This window comes from Sebastes fasciatus, chromosome 7 (genome assembly GCF_043250625.1).
Source record: "Sebastes fasciatus isolate fSebFas1 chromosome 7, fSebFas1.pri, whole genome shotgun sequence".
In the NCBI taxonomy this organism is placed as follows: domain Eukaryota; kingdom Metazoa; phylum Chordata; class Actinopteri; order Perciformes; family Sebastidae; genus Sebastes; species Sebastes fasciatus.
In genome coordinates, this window is record NC_133801.1 from 15,463,904 (window position 1) to 15,488,127 (window position 24,224).

A 24,224-nucleotide genomic window follows, 5' to 3' on the forward strand; every position below is an offset into this window, starting at 1 on the left:
TGATCCTGATTTTTTATACTAAAGTTAATGAATCGTTTCTCTGGACTTTTTCTCGATTATTGAATCTTGGCCGGCCCCTACAGTAGATATATTTCACATATATATAATATACTGGGACAGTGTGACCCAAGATGTGACTGCTTCAATGTTCTTTGTTCTAGTTTACTTCACCAAGTTGCCCCTCATAGGACGGGGAAGCTGAAAGAGATGTCTCAGTTAACTAAAGAAAGAATGCTGTAAAGTTGAATGCAGGCAAAGAAAGACTAATTTAAATGTTAACTTTAATGCACTAAAAGAATTACTAAGCAGTTTAACACATCGCTTAACATATTTTCATGATTTTATTGGACAAGAACACAAATAACTTTAAAGTGCTTTTCAGTTTTAAGTGCTGTGAGGTTACAACTCACCACACCACTGAGTCATATTGTGAATCATTTTACTGATTTAACTAGAAAACCCCTTGATGCAGATCATGGCCAGGGTGAAGTACTTCCTCTACTCTCTTGTCATTCTCCCAGCCACATGCCTCGAGGAAGTCTTTGCACAAACAGTTTCTGTTTCTGTTTCTGCTGAATTTAAATATGCAGTTTGAAGAAACCCTCTCTTGATCCAACAGTCTTGACTTAGCTGTCATGTTTTTAGCACACACTGCATACACTTTTTATGAAATTTTAGTGATGATTCAGAGCTGGGTATGATACAAAGATGACTTTTCACAATGTTATTAATGATTAACTGCAGCAGCTGGTCAGTCCTCGGTTTTAGTTCTTTTGGATGAGGGAATGAGGGAACATGTCCTGCTGATTTAATTATCTTTACACTGTGTACCTTTGAGTTAGAATTGATTTTAAGACACTACTGAACACTTCTAAAGCCCATCTGTACCTGGTTCCTGAATATATTTCCTTACTAAACACATGTGAGTGTGTGGGTATCTTGTGGACCAAAAGATGGTCTGACATGATAAAATGTAAAAAGGGTAGTGATACAGATGACAGCCTGATTACTGAATGATGTGCTGTGATGCATAATAATGTTGTATTTATATAAACGTATATAAAGTTGTCTCTAACTCCTTTACCTTTTCTGCCTCTGATAAAGTTGTGAGCCAAAACGCTGGACTTGGACTCTGCATGGTGCTGTTTAATGAGATAGTATACTAAAATGAAATGTGCACGTAGATAAAGAAATGCTTTTTAAAAAATGTAATCATTTGGAAAGGCTCCTTCGGCTGTTGTCTGAATTTTCCCTTGGTTCATTATTTTTGATAATCATTATTTCAGGCAGGTCAATTAAAGTGACCACTTGGTAGATAGACTTGGAAGGCAGGAATATGTCTTCAGGAAAATGCAGGCATATCTGCTGGCACCATTAAATGAAATGTTAAGGATTAGCCAACATTGGCTTTATCACCACTCTGTGTCCATCCAGGTGGGAGATAACCGCTGTCTGCTGCAGTCTCTGAAAGACTCTCCCTACTACCGCAGCTTCCAAGACAAGGTTGGGTCAAATAATCTATGAATACACTTTTGTAATTGTTAAGGGCTTCATTTTTTATTTATGGGAAAAGTAAATCTCCCCAAACGTTCTGTTTATTAAAGATAAAACATGTGTTAACTTAAACAAATGAATTGCTGTAGTATATTGTTGCATGTTTTTATTAGTTGTGGTTCACCCATATATGGAAGTTTAAAAAGCCTTGATGAAGCAGCACTAACTGATGTTACTATATTTACTGTGTGTGTGTGTCCAGGTCAGTCTGTGGGAGGTTCGTCTATCAGACTTAGACGAGTACCTGCTGAGTCTTAATGCCATCCAGAGGCGTTGGGTTTATCTGGAGCCCATTTTTGGACGAGGGGCATTGCCCCGGGAGGAGGCCCGCTTCAAACGAGTTGATGAAGACTTCAGGTACTCTGTGTGTGTGTGACTGTATCAAATCCAGAGAGCTCTTGCTCTATATTGCAAATTGGTTGTCAGCTAGAGTAATGCTGGTCAAATGTAGATCTGTTAAACTTGCCCAAGAGATAGCAAGAGCATTACCCTCTCCCAGAAATTCCCAGTCTGAAATGAAGCACCCTCCATTGTATGTGAATATAAACACCCACAAATTTAATTTTAAAGTTGGCATTTATATATATCTGTTATCTATATCTACTGCTATATCTGTATCCTATACTGTTGGTATTTTTTCTTTCTTGCTGCACAGCACATTTTTACTTTTTAATGCACTGTTTATTTTCTGTTTAACTTTCAGGTTTATTGTGGCTGATATTAAGTATAACACTAGGATTGTGTGTCTTTTGCTGGGATAAATGGACAGATAGAATTTGTATTAAAGGCAGAATGTGTTTTATGCACATTCAGTAACAAAACACTTTATCCATATGTCCAACAGGTCTATAATGTCAGACATTCAGAGAGACAACAGAGTTGTTTCTCTGAGCTCAAGGGCTGGAATCAGAAACTCCCTGGTCACCATACTGGATCAGCTGCAGCGCTGCCAAAAGTCACTCAACGAGTTCCTGGAGGTACACACACGTGCATTTTTTAAAACGAATACTTCAAACGGTATGTATAACATGAGTGGCAAGCATCACAACTCTTTTTATTGTGTGTGGTTTGTCGCAGGAGAAACGTTCCGCCTTCCCACGGTTCTATTTCATAGGAGATGATGATCTGTTAGAGATTCTCGGTCAAGCAACCAACCCAACTGTAATCCAGTCACACCTCAAGAAACTCTTTGCAGGTCAGAAACATTTGTTTTGTTCTATTCTGTTTTCTTTTTCTTCTACTGTGCTCTTGTCTGTTTTTCCATTCTGTTACCTTTTGCTTTGCTTTCCTCTGGCCCTTATATCCCTTGTATCATAGCATATCCTGTTGCACAGTGGAGATAATCTGCGCTTGTATTATCCGTGCAGGCATCCACAGTGTTGTGTTTGATGAGCAGTGCCAGCACATTGTCGCCATGTGTTCTTTGGAAGGAGAAACAGTGCCTCTTCGAAACCTCATACGCATCTCCAGCCTCGTGGAGGTAAAGCTGTTGTTGTTCATGCATGTGTTTGTTTCAGTGTGTTTAAAATAGAGCATATTCATTTTAATGAAGCATTCATAACTATGAAAATGCATTTTATATTTCCTAATCTAAGAGTTTTATACACTGTTTTGGTTTGTGGCTGTGTGTGTGAGCTGTTTTCCTTCTTTCTAGGTGTGGCTGAGTGAGCTTTCTGTGGAAATGAAGGAGACTCTGAAGCAACTGCTGTATGAATGTCTGTTAGCAGGGAAGAAAGGGGAGTTGGACCCCTCACGGTACCCATCACAGGTACATTCACACTTTTTATACAACCCACAATACTTTGTTCAAGTTGAGACCCAAGACCACATAGGCCTACATATGTCAGTAATTTGTGATCCAGGATGTGAAATAACAGAATTTCCTTCAAAAACATCTTGATTTCTCTGAAGTGTCTGAACTTTCTTATTTTTGGTTTAGATTCTGTGTCTGGCCGAGCAAATCCAGTTCACTGAAGACGTGGAAAGAGCTCTGAAAGAGCAAAATTTGCAGCAGCTGGAGGTGGAGCTCAATGTCAAATTAGAACACTACACTACGGTGGACACCAGCTCTGACGATCAAGCTAACTCAGGTAGTTCTGTCCGTGTTTGTGTGTATGCATTGGTTAATTTATGTGTGTCTTCTCAGACTGGTGTAACTTCAGTGTAATGGCTTTAAAGACGTTAGCTGTAGCTTTTCAAGTTGCTTATGTGGATCCGTCTTGACTTCTGTTTGTACCACACAGAGAGAATCTGCATGCTTTGTTTACTAATCATTGTTTATGACTATGCCACCTCTAAAATTTGCTTCACATTCAGTGTGAATGCACCCCGAGTAGGCAATTGTACGCTAACATGTTAGCCATAGCTACTTTTGAAGTTTATAATATGTCAGGGCTGTTGTGACTGTCAGCTTGATTTGGAGTGTTTCTTACCACTACTGGCCACAATAAATAGTTAGTGTGAGCCACCTAGCTGCTACGTTAGCACCACATTTGCTGTTTGGCCAGAAAGACACAACAACTCACTATAATATCTCTTTAACTACATTTATGATTAAATTATACAGACTTGTGACGGTTAGTTAAAGTGACATCTCCTCTCTCGTACAATTCCCGAGCATCTGGCTGCGTGACTACTCCACTCAGAGCAGCTGTCAATCACAGCTGTTACATATATCAGCGTGATAAGTACTACCTAAAATGACAGAAACCATCTTTAGGAAAAGAGTATTTGACATGTACTTTGACTTTATTTTGGCCCGTGTCCCATCCACTAACATGGAGGGGGCGGGATTTATGACTTATACTGCAGCCAGCCACAAGGGGGCGATCAAGATGTTGTGGCTTCACTTTTGGGTAGCTGTCATGTCGTGCACCTTTATATACCGTCTATGCTGAGGATGTTGTCCTGCTCTTTTACCCCCATTTCCCTCTACTTTTTTGTTTGCTGATCACATTCCTGATCATTTCAACCTCCCCATATTACCATGCTTTATTAACACTTGCTTCTTGTTCCACTATCTGACTCCCTCTTGTATTGTTAATGATTGAGCTATGATCAGAATCTTGGACTGAGAGATTAATGCCGAACGACTGCTCTTATGTGAATCTCTTGATAGCCAGTCAGACACAAGAGGCTGCTGCAGATGGGCAGTACCCTTTAAAGCTGCAGAGGCAGTAGCTGGCAGGCTAATTTAATGTCTTGGGGGCTGAATATATGGCTACATAAAACATGACAGCTGAGTTTTTTCACAGAACTTGAATTCGTAAAAAGGACTTTTAAATTTAAATCAACCTTTCTTATTCATGCATGAGATGAAAAGCTCTTCCATAACCCTGGTAGTGGCATCATTTCACGGTACATTGCTGCCAAATTCCAAATTTCTGTGTCATGAAAATGTATCTATGGAAACAGTGCTTGTTTCACTTGCACAATGTGTTACTGGAGCCAATTTTCCTCACCAGTTACTTAGATTTTTCAAAACTTTTTCAACATAATTGTAAAATAATATATATTTCAGCACAGCGCTGTAATGGAGGTTATTATATTCACAGATGATATGGTTCATTTTGTGATTGTCTTACGTACAAAACTCTACCATTCACACTTGAAATAGAGTTCATTTCCGTGATAACATCTCATTAAATGACTGTCTCCCTTAAAATAACCAGGTAGGTTGAAGAGGCTTTGGAGTGGCAGTACTGATTAAAGTAGCTAAAGTAATGGCAAGAAAGATAATCTAATTACACAGTCTACATTAATGGGCCATAAACTCAGGTGGGGAGTGGGAGTGATCTCCCCTTTGGCACAGAGACGAGACAAGATGCTGTTCATTTGGCAAGTATTTTTTGTGCTTCTGGTGCTAGGCTGACATTACTGCATTTAAAGCACCTACCTAGCATAACAATTGGACCCATTATACAAAAGGAAATCCTGACTGAAGAGATGTATGTAGAGAATAACCCGGTGTGAAGATTTATGATTAAACGATCTAAGCCTAAAATGTATTTTATGTAATGTACTATAGCCCTACTGGTTGTTTGGGGTTGTTGCTAGAGTTTGGCAGTAAAAAGGAATTTGTTCATTTTTAAGTTAAATATTGTGGTGCTGCAGAGATGTCCCGGCCTACACATCATATTCTACTGACTTAAGAGAGATCTTTGTTTGGTACAGAACTTGCAAAAATCACACCATAATCATTTTTCTATGTTTTTCAATGAAAATGAGAATAGTGATGTAAAAATGATCATTCCCTCTAATATCGCAAATCATATCGCAATTGCAATATCAGTCAAAATAATCACAATTAGATATCTTTTCAAAATAGTTCAGCCCTGATTCATACTGCATTTATTCCTTTCTATTTTCTTTTTCATTTTTTCCTCAGCTGTGACACTCCTCTATTCTCAAGTGCACATTTCTGTTTTTATGACAGTTAAACCAGTATTTGTTGGTGATATTGACTTTCCAGAATATTAGTGTAGCTGTCTGACAGCTGTCTGGCAAAGTTTCCCTTTCTAAATTGCTGTTTGTTTACACAGGGAGGGGTCCCGGTTTATTCTCCTCACCAATCGATACAATTCTGCATTTTTTACTTTAAACAGCTTTCCTTACAACCGTCAAACACTGCTGCTTTATGGTAACATAACATCTATTGCCATTCTGTCTGCTGACAATAGAAGCCTACCATTTATTCTTAGCAAAGCGGCAAAAAGATTGCCTGATTGGGTTACCTAATGACCTGGGGTTAATATGAAGCCCAGAACACTAAATAAAGTAGTAATTAATTTACACGTTAAAGTAAATGTTAATAAGAATCTCACATATTTAACGTAATTGATCAAAGAAATGGGGGCAGAGAAAATTACATTAGAGATTTGAAGTTTTTGCTTTGAACCAAATCAAGTTTATTTGCATAACTTTACTAATTCTGCCATCACGCATGTCTTCCTGTACAGAGTCCAGTGTCCTGCAGCTGAAGCTGAAGGCATTGATCCTGGATATTATTCACAACATCAGTGTGGTGAAGCAACTTAACCAGGCAGGAGTTACCAGCGCTGATGCGTGGGCATGGAAGAAGCAGCTTCGCTTCTACATGGGAACAGACAAAGGCTGCCTCATACATATGGTGGACGCACAATTCAGCTATACATATGAATACCAGGTGTGTTGGCATGCAGATAGTAGTTGGATACACTCTTCTTTTGTAATTAACCAAATGAACACCACAAAGCACACACTGATGTTTCTTGGGCTGCAGCTATTCTTTATTAGAGACCCTTTTCTGATTATTCAGAATATAATATAACAAATAACCCTGACGACCCTGCATCCGGCACAACTTAATGAACAGTCAATTCAGCCATAATGAACTTCCTAGTAGAGGTGCACCAGAGCACGATATCTAGCCGTACCAGAGATGCAGGTTCCGGGGGACTGAGAAGGGTATCATGCGTAGCCCTGATAAGGAAGCTCAGCATCGCTTGGGGCATCCCCCACATATCCGCCCCCGTAACAGCCCTGTTATTCACAGCCTCCCAGGTTGTCCATCTCCCTTGTTGCTGTTGGCTCACAGCCTTGATTTTCTAGCTCTCCTCTTCCATGTGTCAGGCAGAAATGCCCAGCAGGTGGACCCACCTGTGCTTCCATCTGGGCATCAGTGTGGTGTTGTAAACAGACTGTTCAGCTTGAATATGCAGGTTATGTGCCTTTCCAAGCACCTCTACCGATGCTACCACAATCCCTTAAATCACTGGTTCCCAACCTGGGGGTCCTGACCTCCACTAGGGGACGCCAAAGCTTCACGGTGGGGTTGGGTGGGGTCGTAAGGCCTTTTAAGACAACTTTTTAAAAAATATACAGTTGGCCTTTATCTCAGCATTTCATTCATTTCTGTGAAGAAAACTAAATTGAATTGTTATTGGATTAAAAGTTCCTAAAAATAACAGGAAAACTCATCTCTGATGCAATACTCACAGGAAATAATCTGCTCAAAATTCATCCAAATTGCTAGTTGTTGCGTTCACTATTTGGGTTAATTGTACACTTTATCAGTTGTTCTGTGCTCTTATTGTTGTGCATTGAATATAATATAAAATATCCATAAAATATGTCTTAGTCAGGGGTCGTCAGTTTACTCAATGATAGAAAAGGGGTCCCTTAAGGAAAAAGGGTGGGAACACTACCTTAAATAACTTAAGATGAACTGGTTTCAGTAGATACTTTTAATAATTTTACGACAGGATCTTGAATGTTGTGAGAAATTGCCATCTTGTTACTCTTTCAGGATCTCAAAAATGCTCTATGTTCCAGGAACATAGTTGAACTTCTTATTTTTGTTAACCTTTAGGGGGCACTGTTTATGCAGAGATGAGGAGAACTGAAGATACCTTGCTTTATTTCCTCTCTGCAGTTCCTTTAAAATAACACAAGACTGACTCAGACTCGCTCATTTTCAGTTTTTCATTCCTTCCTCTCTTAATCCATCATCTCTCTCTCTGCCTTTATCCTCTGCTGACCCCCCCTTCCTCTCTTGAGCCCCTCCACCCTTCCCTCACTCACCATATCTTTACTTCTGTCTGGCTATCTCACTGTGTTTCTATCACATTCTTTCTCTCTTTATCGCTCACTCTCTTCCCCACCCCAACTCTCCTGTATCCCAGGGGAATGCGGCTAAGCTGGTGCACACTCCGCTGACTGATAAGTGCTACCTGACTCTGACCCAGGCCATGAAGATGGGACTTGGGGGGAACCCCTATGGGCCCGCTGGCACAGGCAAGACTGAGTCGGTCAAAGCCCTGGGGGGGCTGTTCGGACGCCAAGTGCTGGTGTTCAACTGTGATGAGGTATGAAGATGCTCATAGAAAATACATGACGGGGTCTAACATGTCAGCTAAAACTTCATATTGGTGATCATTATCCTGAGAGCAACACACATATGCGTGAACATTTCTAATCACTGAACTTGTGACCCAAGGCACACACACAAAACAAGACTGGTAATTGAGAACAACTGCCAATGAGAACAAAGATTTACATCCGTCTGTTTTTCAGGGTATCGATGTGAAGTCGATGGGACGAATCTTTGTGGGCTTGGTGAAGTGTGGAGCGTGGGGCTGCTTTGATGAGTTTAACCGCTTAGAGGAAGCAGTGTTGTCTGCAGTTTCCATGCAGATTCAGGCCATTCAAGACTCCCTCAAACATCACAAGAGCGCATGTGAACTGCTGGGGAAGGAGGTCAGAATATAAGAATAGATGTTTCCAAGTACTGATGCCAAAAAACAATTACTCACTCAGTTATTTATTCATCCATTGTGGAAGAGTTGGTCAGGTCATCAATCATCAAGCAATCACTGAAACTATATTCATGCTACTGTAGTATAAAACACATATTATTAATGTGAATAACTTTCTTCTCTTCATCCTTCAGGTGGAATTGGACCCAAACTCTGGGGTGTTCATCACATTAAACCCGGCAGGAAAAGGCTACGGAGGCAGACAGAAGCTTCCAGACAACTTAAAACAGCTCTTCAGGCCTGTGGCAATGAGCAGGCCAGACAATGAGCTCATTGCTGAGGTCATCCTCTATTCTGAGGGCTTCAAAAAAGGAGAAATGCTGGGACGCAAACTGGTTGCAATCTTCAACCTGGCCAGGTAGAAATTTGGGTTGAGTTTCAGGTTGGATGGAGTGGGAATATGAGATTTATTACATTGTCTGTAAACTTATCACCAGTAGTTATACAGTATGTATGTGACCTGTGTCACCAATCTGGTCTTTATGTTGTATGGTTCACAAAGGGGTGTTTTTGTGTTCCAAACCGAATCATGCTGTGGGTGTTGAATTTATCCAAAATCCCTTACTCCGCCACTACACTCTATTGCAGTATATTGATTTTGTGGATAAGTTATCCTCTACCTCCCTCCCCTTAGCACTACAACCAGTACTACAGTCAATTCAGAGTGTGTGAATATGTGTGAAAATGTGCCTTTATATATGTGTGTGTGTGTCCAGGGAGCTGTTGACTCCCCAGCAGCACTACGACTGGGGTTTGCGTGCTCTGAAGACAGTGCTGAAGGCCTGTGGCAGTCTCCTGCAGCAACAGAGGAGGAGTCATGACAAGGACAAGAGTAAGACCCCTCTGGCTATTTTTTTATTATAAGGCTTTTCCAATAGTGGAGAGTGACAGGAAAGTTAGGATGAAGAGGGTGACTCTTTGGCCATGACCTGAAGTCACATTCATTGCTGCCAAAAGTATACAGCACCATAACTTGTTGTGTTTCACAACGCAACACATATAGATGCAAACGGGTTTTTAATAAATGTGACTAATGCAGAATAACAGGATTTATTGAATGAAATACACTGCAGCATGTCGGGATCTACAATCACATGCCATAAAGGGAAATATACATGAATGAAAAGGTACATTTTTGTTGTATTTAGTGTTTTTCATTGAGTAAGACAATTATTTAGTGAAAGTAAGATTTAAAAACTGTAGACCAGCCAATACTGGATTTTTTTTTATGCCCATACTAAAATCAATATTTGGAAATTAAAAAAAAAACAATAAAGATGTATCAACCAGTTGCAGTTTTATAAACATAAATTCATAACATAAACAATCAATCTTGATACAGATACTGTAGATTATTTTTTACTGTGTCTAGGTTATATACTGAGTGGTACATTTTACAGTGTAAAGATGAACTTGTGCGTTTTCTCTACAAACTATTTAATTGTGAATTACCTCAAACCTAGTTTGGCATTTGTTAACTGCAATTTCTTGTTTCCTATCCACTGACATATACACCAATACGATATATCTGCAGTAAGCTAATACTGGCCAATATATTGGCTGTAATGTTCTCAGTGAGTCAATCATTTTGACAGCAAAAAACACGCAGCAGGATGCACAATCAATACATATTTGAGCAATCATTCTACACCATTTACCCAACGTATTTGTAACAAGTGTCACTGTAAAAATCTGTCAAATGTATTCTATATTTAGTTCTTGTAAGGTGTTTTGAAGAGGATACAGAGAATATTTACATGCTCACTGTTATTTGAAATTAAGATATGACACTTTACTGTATTATGGATTTATTTTGCAGTGTTACTTAGCACACATCATGGGTCAGGAGTCTTCTAGTGTCAGTATTGACAACTGATAATGGGAGCTTCTGAAAAATACATCGTCGGTTTGACATGTTTTCGCTACTCAATATGATGATTTATTCATGCTTCATCAGTGGAAAAATTAATATAGTAATAAAGTAGAAGTCGATCAAGCAACACAAATAAAGACAAAGGACAGAACGGCAACTTTACATGCAGCAATAGTTCAAATCAAAAGATGTCTCTTTAGACAAGCCCAGTTGGGTTGTCTAAAGTCTAAATGTGCTAACCCACCAGTGGTGACTATTGCTGACATCAAATGATTTAATCAATTATTGCATTGAAGTTATATTATTGTCAGACACCTGATTCTTCTGGCTTGTGACAGCCTGCTCAACAGATCGGAAATAAATGCACCACAAAGGCAGAATACTCATTACTATACTGTCATGTAATATAACATGCTGCAGACAGCCAAAATCTAATCGAAGTTTATCAACTTATCAAGGTTTAATGTCTACATTTAATTTTTCCTATCTTCACATATTCATTATGTAACAAAACAGTCGAATTGACTCTACAACAGTATATCTGCATAGCTTAAAACGTCCCTGCAGTGTATTGATTTAAGTCAAATGTTCCAATATTTTTTCACAGAAAGTCAATAATCTGACAGCGTACTTTTTGGTCACTTGGTGAAAGTGTCTCTATTACGTGTCCCCTGAGAAGTGCTGAAACTCTTGCGCTGATAGTCAGCTTCTGACCTGTGAGATAGAAAGCTGTTGAGCTGATGAAAAGGATTAGAGGATAAGGTGATACTGAACATTTCGGCTGGTTTGGAGATGCTTATCCCGTATCCAACAGGGTCACACTACAAAATGCAGTTTGAGGAACACTATGCATGAGTGTACTTGAACATCAAAAGACTCTATTGACCAGCACTTTCTCCGACCGCCTGCTGTAGTCCTTGCCCTCTAAATCCTCTGATACACACACGCCATCAATTGACATTTACTCCAAATGCCCCCCTTAGAAACTTTTCATCCCTTGGGCTTTTTCCTGTCTGTACTTTTGTCCTTCTCCTTTCTCTCGTTTCCCAAACAGTTCTGTTGTTTGCCTCTTCAGTACCTCTTTCCTCACCTCCTTCCCCCTCTTTCTGACCTCTCGTTAGCTCCCTCTCTGATACCTGGCTGTCGATACCGCTCTCACCCCACTCGTTCTCACTCGCTGCCCTCTGTTTCTAACCCCCCATCTCCCCTTCATGTCTCTGCTTTTCAATACTTTCCCATCTATCTCTCTCTCTTCACTTTCCTCTTTCTTTTCTGAAACCATCCCTCTCTCTCTTTCAAATCCTTCTGTTCCACCACCCGCCCTCGATCTGTCCAACACACACACACACACACACACACACACACACACACACACACCACACAGAGCACATGCACCTCCTGTCTGTCGATGAGTCCCCAAGGTTTTCTTGTGTTTGTCTCTGTGTGTATTCTGGCCAAGTGTTTCTCTCTGCTGTGAAAAAAACACCACATTTGTGCCTGCAGGGAAGGCCAGCTTCTTTGGAAAAGAGAACAAAAGTATCGACAAACTCTTAAATCATGACAGGCTTTGGTAATTAGCACTTTTATAACAAGGGGCATGTGCAAGAGCAAAAGGACAAGTTAATTGTCATAACCTTGTGGTTTTGTGTTTTTCTCCATCAAGCTTGTATTATTTCTTTGCTTCTCTTTCCGCATATAGTCTATTTCCACCTATATAAAACAGTTTCATATTTTAATCATATCCTCATTGAAGAACTTTTACATCTCTATCGTATGTCAAATTGGAGTGAAAAGTAAATCAGTCCTTTTCATTTACATGCAGTTCAGGAGAGTAGTCTGGTGGTGCAGGCATTGAGACTGAACACCATGTCCAAGCTGACGTTTGCCGATAGCTCCCGGTTTGATGCTCTGGTCAGAGACGTCTTCTCTGGGGTTAACTTCGTCGATGTGGAGGACCAGATACTAATGCAAGCACTGGAACAAGTCTACAAGGAGGCACGACTTGAACTTATACCCAGCCAGGTGTGTGTGTGCATGAAGACATCTATTTATTAGCCGAATATATACCTATTATTGTCATGATGCATGATGTGAACTGGTATTCGGCACAGTGTTTGGGATCGCTCTATACTGCAAAAAGTCTGTAACATTTACACTGAGACACAGCAGTTGGATAGTTTTTCAAATCATAGATTAATTGCTGATTTTTTTTTTCCATCTCTGCGTAGCTGAAGAAGGCATTGGAGCTGAATGAACAGCTGAGACAACGTATGGGTGTAGTTGTTGTAGGGCCAAGTGGAGCGGGGAAGTCTACACTCTGGAAGATGCTTAGGGCTGCTCTCAGCAAGACAGGCAAAGTGGTGAGTAAGAGACAAACCACCTACCTGGATTTTCATTCACCAAGACATGCTGTACATGACAAATTGATTTAAAGGGGACATATTATGCTTATTTTCAGGTGCATACTTGTTTTTCGGTTTCTCCTAGAAAATGTTTACATGCTTTAATGTTCAAAAAACGCTTTACTTTTCTCATACCGGCTGTGCTGCAGCACCACTTTTTACACTCTTTTGAGCTCCTGCAAAGTGTGTTACTTGGTGACATCATCACATTACGGAAGAAAAGGCAGGACTTCAACCAAGACGTTTCAGGAGCAGTGTTTCTGTTGGCGAGAGTAACTCCATTTGGTGTGGACTTTGGGCTTTGTAACTTTGCAGACCTTTTACATGCACAACAAATATATAACACACTAAAAGAAAGGGGAAAAGCACAAAAGCATTATAGGCCCCTTTAATATGAAGCTTGTGCAAAATATATTCAAAATGCTGTAAATTTACATTTTGTAAGGCTTAGGTTACAATATTATTGAGCAAATAGAGGAGTATGAAAAACATTTATTCCAGTTATTCCAATCTTGTGTGCCATCTTTAACTAATGCTGTATTCTTGTAGGTGAAGCAGTACACAATGAATCCTAAGGCCATGCCCAGACAACAGCTGCTGGGACATATAGACATGGACACCAGAGAATGGGCTGATGGCGTTCTCACACATAGTGCCAGGAATGTGGTCAGAGAACCACAGGGTAAGAAGGAGATGCCACTTAAACCTTAAAACTTTATTAAACTACTTTTTTTATTGAAGTGACTGGGATGTAATGTTTCTAAATGTCTTCTTAATTTGTTGGGTCTCATACTGTCAGGTGCCAGAGTTTTCTGAGATAACATACACACTGGTCTCTCCTCATTTCCCAACGCATTCAGTATGATTTGGGGTTATTGTGGTTATATAAGTAAATGTAATTTATGGTGCTGTTAGATTGCTTCTAGATTGTCTTGTTAATACAGGTACGTGCAGTTTTTGATCGCAGTGAAAATGTTGTTTTTGAAAGGCTAAACGCCAACAAATATGGACTGAAGCAGAATATTTTCTTCGATAAAAATATGTTGTGAATTTTTGAAATGATGACATCTATCTTTTTTCAATACATTTTATTTTTGGACTGAGGCGCCCTGCCTGTCATGCCTCTGTGCCCCACAAAGAGAACGCGCCCCACAGTTTGAGAACCAATAAGTTAGCCTAAAGTGGTCTACATTTGATATACTGCACTGTACATTGAGGTTGATGTACTGTATGTACTGTATCTAGAGTATATATGTATATGTGTTTTTGTGCTTTCTAGGGGTGAGTTCATGGATTGTGTGCGACGGTGACATCGACCCAGAGTGGATTGAGAGTTTGAACTCTGTGCTCGATGATAACCGGCTGTTAACCATGCCTAGTGGAGAACGCATCCAGTTCGGACCCAATGTTAACTTCCTGTTTGAGACTCACGACCTTAGCTGTGCCTCACCAGCCACCATATCCCGCATGGGAATGATCTTTCTCAGGTCAGTCAGCCTATGCAGACGGGATTTTAAATGTATAAAATTCCATCTTCCTCAATTAGCTCATCTCACTGTTTTTACTTCCTATAACTTTAGCGATGAGGACATTGATGTGGGTGCCTTGGTGAAGTCGTGGTTGAGGAGTCAGCCAGAGGAGTGTCGCACTAACCTCGAAAACTGGCTGGGAGACTACTTCCAAAGAGCCCTGGACTGGGTCATCAAACAGGTAACCTTTCCCCTATCCTACTTCTACACACTGGCTCCAAAACAGTCAAACTGTGTCATTGAGCAGAATTTAAAACACACTTTTTGAACTCGAGGTTTTTCCATGTATGAATGATGAATACACAAAAATGACTTTTGACAAATCAGCAGGTTTCAGTTATCATATCTTCTTTATTTAAGGGACACTTACATGCTGGGTTTCTCTTGTTTTCACCCCCTGTATTCCAAAATCTTTGTTGATTTTGAATTCAAACGTCCCCTTCTCTTCTTCTCTGCTTTCACCAGAATGACTTTGTGGTAGAGACCAGTACGGTGGGTACAGTGTTCAACGGTCTGTCACACCTCAGTGCTGTGACAGAGAGAGGTCAGTTCATCGTTGGACTTCTTAGGGGTTTGGGAGGAAACCTCAACCTCAAAACAAGACAGGATTTTGCCAAAGAGGTGAGGACCCCTGTGTTTTTTTGTACGGGCAGAGGGTGACCATAACAACAGTTTAGTTTTAGTATTGACATTTTATTCATGTCTCAAACTTAAAGTTTCTTGCAGCTGTAACTGATTAAAAAAAAAAAGGATGAATCACAATTCAAGTACTAATACAGGATATGCACCTGGTGGAGAACTTCTGTAATGCCACTACTCAGAAAGATATCAGTCCCAGACTTAATGTTTGCCCTTATTTCTTTGTACCTCTGTAGTTGCTGAGCTGGGCCAGAGAAAACCCACCAGACATCAAAAAACCACTGGATACCTACTATGACTCTGACACCGGCCATCTAGCAGCCTATACATTTCATCGGCCCGAGGGTCTCTCACTGGAACAGCTCTCTCATACACACACATTACCTGTTATTGAGACTCCAGACATGCAGAGAGGCCTGCGCTGCTTCTCCCCATGGCTCACCGCTCAGCACAGGCAGCCCTTCATGGTGGTAGGGCCGGAGGGCTGCGGAAAGGGGTAAATACACACACAAATGCAGACATGCATGCACACACACAGCACATACATATACATACATACACATACATATATACACATAATCACAAAATTGCACACAAACCCAAAATATGGAACAAAACACTTAAGTACAGACTTTTTGAAAACGTTAAAGGTGCTATTGATAACATTGATAGAATCAGCCACTATCTACTGTCGCATTCTCATTCCCCTATTCCATTGCATTTACTTCACAACAAATGGTTGCCAGTTCGTTGCACAACCTGCATATTTTATGGTTGAGTGGAGTGAGACTCAGACAGTCAGTCATGTCAAGTGATGAATCTGTGTGTGTGTGTGTGTGTGTGTGAACACTTGGGATTGGTACTGGAGTGAAGCCGGGTGCTTATCGTCTAACTCAGCCATTTATCCGTTTTTATAAACGGCAACTTGATCACTGACGACCCAGAGATACCACTTGATACCAACATCCTTATACTGTTGGCTCACAAGCCTTGTTAGAAGTGGGAACTGAACATCAGATATATTCCACAGAGATAAACAAGACTTTCATTTTCGACCTGTCAAAAATTTTAAATTGATTAATTCACAATCATAATATTTTTTTTAAGGAAAAGCCATACGTTCTAAAAGCTCTGTGAATGTATAATTTTTTTTTAAATATTAAATGTATTGAACTCATTGCCCCTTTGTGCTGAGTAACTATTACATTATCTCACATTCACTCATTTAGCAACATTGCCATGATTGTTTCATATCATTTATAAAATGTCAGTCGGTGTGAACAGTTTAAATAGACACTGTTCCAGGCAAACCTCAGGTTGGTGTAGAAAAGGGGTTAGTGAGGTCACGGTGGAAGAGTGCGCATTATGGGTTGTGAGGACACTCACAATGTGGACCCTCAAAAGATACAAGCACACAATCAACACTGACATCAAAGCTTCTTTTATTCAAGACTTGACCTTTCGTGTAAAGGCACTGACAAGTCGGAATAAGGATCAGATCAGTGTGTGCATGTGTGTGGTGTATGTGTTCGGGCTGGTGGATGTGTACACAGAGAGTCGTTGCCTCAAAAGTAATTGCTTCCCTCCCCAGGGGTTCGAAGAACAAGGGTCATTCAGTTTGCCTTTTACACTCCAGTTGAGTCTCACTCAATGTCTCCTTTTCTCGTCCTCTTGTCTTGTCTTGCTTCGTCTGAAAGGTCACTGTGCCAATGAGGCACTGGGTTTGTCAGCTTGCTCTTCTGATAAAAGAACATCTAATTAATTTATACACACATACACTGGACGGAGCATACGTGCACATGCATGCACATCATTTACTTTCCAATTATTTTCTCTCATCTGTTTGCGCTCTCAAAAAATGTCTCTCTTTGCCTCTGGGTCTATTCTGACAAACATTGTACTCTACATCACAAGTGGCCCTCTCGTTTATTACAGCACTAACACTCACTTCTTCCTCTCATCATTACCCGCAGTCCTGGCACCATCCTAAACATATATGACATGTATAAGAGTCACAGCATTTATTCATTTGGCTGAAGTTGTTAGAACCTGGCCACACCTTCTAAAATCTACGTGCCTGTGTGTTTCTTGATCTTCTTTTCTATTCATTGTTTTCTGTTCAGCATGCTCCTGCGCTACGCCTTCTCTCGGCTGCGGTCCACCCAAGTCGCCGTGGTTCACTGCAGTGCCCAGACCTCGTCTCGCCACGTCCTACAGAAGCTCGGTCAGACCTGCTTGTTGCTCAGCTCAAACACCGGTCGGGTCTTCAGACCCAAAGACTGTGAGAACCTGGTGCTCTACCTCAAAGACATCAACCTACCCAAACCTGACAAATGGGGGACCAGCAACCTCACTGCCTTCCTGCAGCAGGTAGAGAGGACACATAAATGAAAAGACATACATATAAGCAAATAGATAAGTGAATGGAGGAAGCAAAAAAGACTTTGACACTGCTTCCTATCACATCAGCGAAGGTTCAGGGCTACTCCATGTATAATCAGAAAGCACTCGGAGTCTCTCTTACAGACTTTTTGAGCCCTTTAATAAATACCTTACTTTCTCTCAACTTTCCTATTTCTTCAACCTTCTTAATTCTCTCTCTCTCTCTCTCTCTCATATCATCTCTTTCTCTTTCTGTCTTTCTTCCAGGTTTTGACATATAAGGGATTTTATGATGAAAATCTGGAGTGGGTGAGTCTTGAGAACATCCAGGTAGTGGCCTCCATGTCGACAGGGGGTGCTGTAGGGAGCCATTCACTCACCTCCCGCTTCTCATCTATAGTTCGCGTCTGCACTATAGAGTAAGTATGGAGTAAATGTACTTTACAAATTACTTTAAACTTTGCCCAATAGCCTGTGATTATACATGTATTTGCATACACATCCTCTAAATTTAGTTTCCCAACATCACCATGTCTCTCTGTTTCTCTGTTAGTCTCCCTCTAACCCTGACCCGGTCTCTTATTTTATTTCCAAAACATCCATCTGTTCCTCTGCCTCTGTGCCTCTGACTTTAGCTATCCAGACAGGGAGCAGCTGCAGACTATCTACTCAGCATACCTGCAGCCAGTTCTCCAGCATAGCCTGGGCAGCCAGGCATCCTGGGCCAGCACAGGGAAAACACACCAGCTGGCTGGGTCTCTTGTGCAGCTCTATGAACAGGTATTGACTTGGACACGGTGTTCGTTCATGTTCATATTTGTATTTGTAGCAACATAGTCTTGCCTGAGATATTGAAAGCAAAAACATGAGCATATCTGCCTCCTTTATTTAACCTCGTGAAAATACCGTGTTTTAAAGTCACAACCAGTGTGCAACCTCTGGGGTCTGAAAAGTGAAGCCAATGCAGAAGTGTCTTTGATTTGCATTTTTTCTAATAGCCAGCAGGGGGCGACTCTTCTGGTTGCATAAAGAAGTCTGATTGTATAGAAGTCTATGAGAAAATGAGCCTACTTCTCACTTGATTTATTACCTCAGTAAACATTGTAAACATGAGTTTATGGTCTCAATCGCTAGTTTCAAGTCTTCTTCAATACAGCATGATGTTCATTTAGTAAATTATGGTCCCATTTAGAGTCAAATAGACCATAAAGCAGGGTGTGCTTTAGGGCATGGCTACCTTGTGATTGACAGGTCGCTATCACAGCGTTGTCCAGTCTGGGAGTTGACTGTGTTTCAGTCTTACAACTTTAACCCTTTCACAGTGTTTTTTCAGTTCATCAAAGTTAATTAAAACTTTTTTGGTCACCTAAAAATGTTTCAGCGTTCGGTTGTACTTAGCGCCACCCTCTCGTGTCACCTCTGGTTGCAAATAAAAACAAAAAAACAACGGGTGACGTCACAGTGATTACGTCCACTTCTTATATCCAGTCTGTGGTCACAACTATCACATTATGTGTCACCTTATGTGACATTTTCATGGGATAATTGAATACATTTGTTTGTTGTCTCTCAGGGGTTTCTTGCCATAAAAAATTGTACTGTATGTAAAGGTTGGGTGAGAGGGCAGTTTCAACAAAACTGCAATATACTACTGAATTACAAAGACTTTTAACAGAACCTTTACCATGTGATGGGTTTTGAAAAGCCAGAGTGGAGTTCTGCAGGAGAGTTGTTTAATTCTGTCTCAGACATTGTACAGGCAAATCCATGAATGAAACCCATATGGCTAGTTCCAAATTGTAACTATGGATGGCACACAGATTGTGCTTTTAGAGGTTAAATATTGGTGTCATGTTTGATGCATTTTATGCTGATGAGGAAGAAACATAAGGCACTTATTTAAAATGTGACCGTACATTCAGCATATCCTCAATTGCCAATTCAGTTTGTCCTGTAGATATGTATGTATCATCTATCTCCCTGTGTACCTTTACTCTCAGGTGAAAGCCAAGTTTACGGTGGATGACCACAGCCACTACCTATTTACCCCCTGTATCCTCACAGAGTGGGTCCTCAGCCTGCTGCGATACGACCTCACTGCAGGTAAACAAACATGCATTCAAGAATGCACACATATTATTATGTGTGTGTTTGAGCACTTTTTAGACAGGAAGAAGATTGATGTAATAACTCAAACCTTCTCTAAGTACAGGAACAATGAAGAACCTTCACTGGGACCCAGACTCATAAAAATATCACTTTTCTCTCTATTGTAATGTGGGAACCCTAAATAATCAGACCTGTGGCCAGTAAGGGGCTTTCAGACACATTTTCAGAGGCACTGCTGTATGCAAACAGAAACAGAAAGTTGGATTTAAGGACCAGCTGGTTTTCTACAAATTCCTTCTAATCCTCATGTAGAATTATTTTGCTGCCGTTGATTAATAACTGTCAGTTTTGATGCCAGAATCAAAAGGACAGCACCAGATGGCTTAGTTACTTGTCAGTATTCTTTTAGCTCAGAACTACTGTCTCCAACTCTCACCTTTTTCTTCATTCCATCTCTCCTCTCTCCTCTCTTTCCTCACTTCTTCTGTCACTCGTCTCTCTCCCCCTCTTTTATCATCCTCTCCCTTTGCTGTCCTTTCATCTCTCCCTCTGTCACTCTTTCTCCTTCTGCAATGTGTTCCTGCTGTGATAGTGAGTCCAATCATTTATTTTAATTAAACACGTCAGCGGACAAACTTCTCTTTTGCTATGCTCATCATTTTTTAACTTACTCTTGCTTCTTCCTCCCTCTTTTCCCCTCTTGCTGCTTACCTTCTTTTTTGGTATGTAAAACCCCCTCTCTTCATATTTATTCTGTGACTGTGTTGTTGTATGTGGTGAGTTTGAGTGTGCGTGTGATCAAAATAGATATATTAACAACACATCATAACCGCTCTCATAACATGGTTTTCAGCCTCAGCAGGCAGCTGTTTTCAGTGAAAAAGCTCTAAAAGCCACAGTACTCTACCTGCTCAGCACCAAACAGCAGATGGACACAGTTAGCGACTGGCTGGTGAACATTGCGGAGTATTTAGCAGCCAAATATTTCCCCCAGGAGTTGGTAGAGACCAAAAACAGAGCTAAAGAGAGCAAATATTAGAGTTACGTTTAAACAACTGTTTGCAAACACATTTGCCCTATCAACTTAAAAGGTGATATATCAATGCCGTGTTCACAACTTGTTTCCGCTTTCCCCAAGGGTTTAAAAAAAATTGTTATTGCAGATTTAATTTCTATGTTTAAGTTAAATTTCTTTTACATTTAATGGAGATGACATTATCTTTAAATTTGTACCCAAGACCAAGCATGATTGTGTATGTTTCCCCATGTAAATGATAAGGAGGTCATGTATGATGACCAATACATTGGAATGGCTGATATAGGGATGGGCGATATGGCAAAAATACTCTGGCCCGATAAAGGTAATTTAATAACTCAATAAAGATATATATCACGATATAGCATGTTTTCTGGTAATTCAATAAATAAATAGTCTATATGAAAAAAACACATGGTGAAGCCTATTTTTGTTTATTCCTGTGTGAATTTAATACTTGACAAATGAAAAGTACTTTTAAAGTATTTTCTCATGTTAAGAACTTGAGTGCAAAATGAAAAATGACAGTTTTAAACAGAAAGAAATGTGTTGTTTTAATTAATAGATTTTTTGAACTCTCAAATATCAATATTATCTCAAAAATCCAGACTCGGCCAGGCTTTATTGTCTTTATTGGCTCTGGTGGTAGAATCACCACTGAGCTGGGTTTTGGGCAGGGAAATCATGTGAAAGCCATAGGCTCAGAAAATGTTTAGCATGACATCTTGGTACTTACTTTACTTTTCCCTAGTGGTCTTTAAAAATTTAATATGCCAGTTAAACCCCGGAGTGTCAACCGTGTCTCTGTTTGACTCTCTCCTTCAGCTCTTTCATTATAATGTGACAGACACTGTTGAAGCCAGTGGCCTATGAGACCTTAATCCTGGCCTGCCCCTGTAGCACTCTCTTTTTAGCTAGCAGCACTCTGCTCATTCTTGGGGGAATTTAGTAAATTTAATCAGACCCTGGGAGGAGCTTTTGTCATGCCTGATCTCACCAAAAACAGCCCTTTGACTCATGTTGAGTCACAGTGTAAACACTGTGCTTGTGTCTGTGTCTGTCCTTTTTGAAACATTAAAAAACGATGACACATATGGACAGACTACAAAATACTCATTGTATTATGGTGTAAGTGAGAGATGGAAAAAAAAAAAATGTCCCTTTGCAGATGAATCACTGTAAGTTTTGTGCTGAATGTTGCATCAAGGTTCTGATTAGAAACACATTTTAAACAAAATCAAACAAATCTCATCTTGTGTGTAAATGCAAGCATGAGCATGGCGTGGCGTATCCTGCTGGGTATTAATCCAAATATGTGTGTGTCATGTATTCCTTTTTAGCTCAATCTAATGTGACAGACAGCGTGTTGGAGGTGGTAGCATATGAGGCCAGGAGGCTGTTCAGAGACCGACTAGTTTCCTCCAAAGACCTTCACACCTTTGATAACATCCTCTCCTCCATCGTACGAGGGGACTGGAGCTCTGAGGCTCTAGACAACATGACTGGTATGAGATGGCTCTATTCTCGCTGACATACACCTTCACTCAAATCACACATACACCTACAAAACAACTGTTCCGATGGAGTCAACTGCCCAACATTAAGGCAAAGCAGGAAAAATCCCATTACAGATTAAGTACTTGATGCAGGTCATGCCTGAATGAAAGCTATGATAGGCTCTGTTCTTTGACAGCTCTGCATTTATGTCAGTTTCTCAGCTAATGGTCTGTTTGCTTATTTTAAACCAGCATGACATGAATAAAATATTTCCTTTTTTCAATTGGTTTGACAGCTCCAAACCACTTCAAATTGTAAACAAAGCTCTTGCTTCACAATGTTTCTCATGCACTGATCAAGAATATATTGTCACCAGAGGTGATACCATTTTAATTCCTTGTTTATAGCAGGGGTGAGATGTTGGCAACTGTTTTTTTAAATCCTGGTTGGAGCTGGCGTGACTCCAATGCTACACTTGCCTGCCAATTCCTAGTGTGAGATGAATGAGAACAAAGTCATACCATGTGTTATCCACACTGTACATGAGGTCCCCTTCAGGACCCTAAGAGGAATGAGAGTAAAAGATAAATGCAGATCCAGCCCTCCTTACATATAAATGTATGCAGTAATACTAATATATACTATGCATGGTAATGATCTGCACAGCAGCACTAGAAATACAAGCCAGTTTTCTTCATGCAAACTAATACTGGAAGCCAGTGTAAAGAGAATATGCAAAGAAAGCTGGCTCAACTCAGAGAGGTGTAATGATGAAGAACAGGTCCTGACTGCTGAATATATACAATGACATATCTATAACCAAGGCCCATGAAACTGCTTAACAAAGGCTTACAATGCTGGCAGTTTGACTAAAGACATCAGAGAAGCCTAAAGGATACATTCTTTTTTATCACATCACCACATCCAAAGCATGCTTCCAGCTACAGTGTCATACCAAGAACCAACTCATCAAAAGTTTAAACTTAACATCATTGGAGGAGCATACTTATAACACCAGTGCTCAGTAACAAACCTGCAATATCACAGAATGTGGCACCTGGCAGTGATTGCAGACAGACAGAGCAGTACCTTGCAAGTTTGATTCTTGAACATGCCCGTCATTTGCTCACCCTTGTAGGCATTACCTTGTCTGCTGAATATAAACACAAGCAATCTGCATTTATACAGTGTCTAAGTTGTGAGAGAGCATCTGTTAACGGCTGGCACTTTGTAACCTTAATGAGAAATGTCTCTTCCAAATTATGGCCGAAAATGCAGTCCGCCTGCAAAACAAACACCTGCCTGCTTCTCTTCAACATCTGGTGTGTAAGATGTGGGATTTGTAAACAAATCAAAATGCCTATTGCACAGGTTGAACATTCAGACACGCATTTTATCTCATTTTCAAATGTAGTCGACTGATATTAATTAATTTTTGTTTCCTTTACAGTGCTCATTTTTTGGTGTATTTTGTCTCACCTCTGTAGACAGCCTCCACTGTCTGTCATTTGATGTGTGCGGTGCTTTACTAACCATCTGCATTATTTTCCCCGTGTGCAGATGGTTTCTACGTGACATGGGGAGCCTCTGAAGGGGCTGTAATGGCTCCAGGCCAGTCTCTACCTCCTCATGGTAAACAACTGGGACGTCTGGATTCTGCTGACCTAAAACAAGTTATACAGAAGGTACACAGTGAGGAACTGTTGTCTGGTGTGTTGTATATGTGGTTAGTCCTGTTGAATTAAGTAGGCACATATACACATGTATATGTACAGTAACTAAATATATCTATGTAAGGTACTAGTTTTATTTTTTGCTGCTTAGCTACAACATTGAAATGCCGATTATACAATACTCATATAGTAATAAGAATCTGAAATATGCTATTCTGCATAATGAGAACTTTGC

At 40.3% G+C, this 24,224-nt stretch overlaps 1 protein-coding gene across 5 annotated transcripts in view; it reads left to right on the top strand.

The window, feature by feature from the left end:
• The window catches only part of dync2h1 (dynein cytoplasmic 2 heavy chain 1), a 117,905-nt gene that overhangs the window by 17,993 nt on the left and 75,688 nt on the right, over window positions 1-24,224 (top strand). For all 5 annotated transcript variants that reach the window (XM_074641846.1, XM_074641848.1, XM_074641847.1 and 2 more), the window contains exons 29-53: window positions 1,435-1,503; window positions 1,757-1,911; window positions 2,399-2,531; window positions 2,632-2,749; window positions 2,922-3,034; window positions 3,209-3,322; window positions 3,494-3,644; window positions 6,513-6,718; window positions 8,217-8,399; window positions 8,608-8,790; window positions 8,984-9,207; window positions 9,566-9,681; window positions 12,545-12,744; window positions 12,951-13,082; window positions 13,674-13,806; window positions 14,404-14,611; window positions 14,705-14,834; window positions 15,119-15,274; window positions 15,529-15,788; window positions 17,416-17,662; window positions 17,942-18,093; window positions 18,310-18,454; window positions 19,675-19,777; window positions 22,160-22,324; window positions 23,877-24,001. In XM_074641846.1, coding sequence (XP_074497947.1) covers window positions 1,435-1,503; window positions 1,757-1,911; window positions 2,399-2,531; window positions 2,632-2,749; window positions 2,922-3,034; window positions 3,209-3,322; window positions 3,494-3,644; window positions 6,513-6,718; window positions 8,217-8,399; window positions 8,608-8,790; window positions 8,984-9,207; window positions 9,566-9,681; window positions 12,545-12,744; window positions 12,951-13,082; window positions 13,674-13,806; window positions 14,404-14,611; window positions 14,705-14,834; window positions 15,119-15,274; window positions 15,529-15,788; window positions 17,416-17,662; window positions 17,942-18,093; window positions 18,310-18,454; window positions 19,675-19,777; window positions 22,160-22,324; window positions 23,877-24,001 — 3,921 coding nt within the window. The remainder of the gene's footprint in view (window positions 1-1,434; window positions 1,504-1,756; window positions 1,912-2,398; window positions 2,532-2,631; window positions 2,750-2,921; window positions 3,035-3,208; window positions 3,323-3,493; window positions 3,645-6,512; window positions 6,719-8,216; window positions 8,400-8,607; window positions 8,791-8,983; window positions 9,208-9,565; window positions 9,682-12,544; window positions 12,745-12,950; window positions 13,083-13,673; window positions 13,807-14,403; window positions 14,612-14,704; window positions 14,835-15,118; window positions 15,275-15,528; window positions 15,789-17,415; window positions 17,663-17,941; window positions 18,094-18,309; window positions 18,455-19,674; window positions 19,778-22,159; window positions 22,325-23,876; window positions 24,002-24,224) is intronic.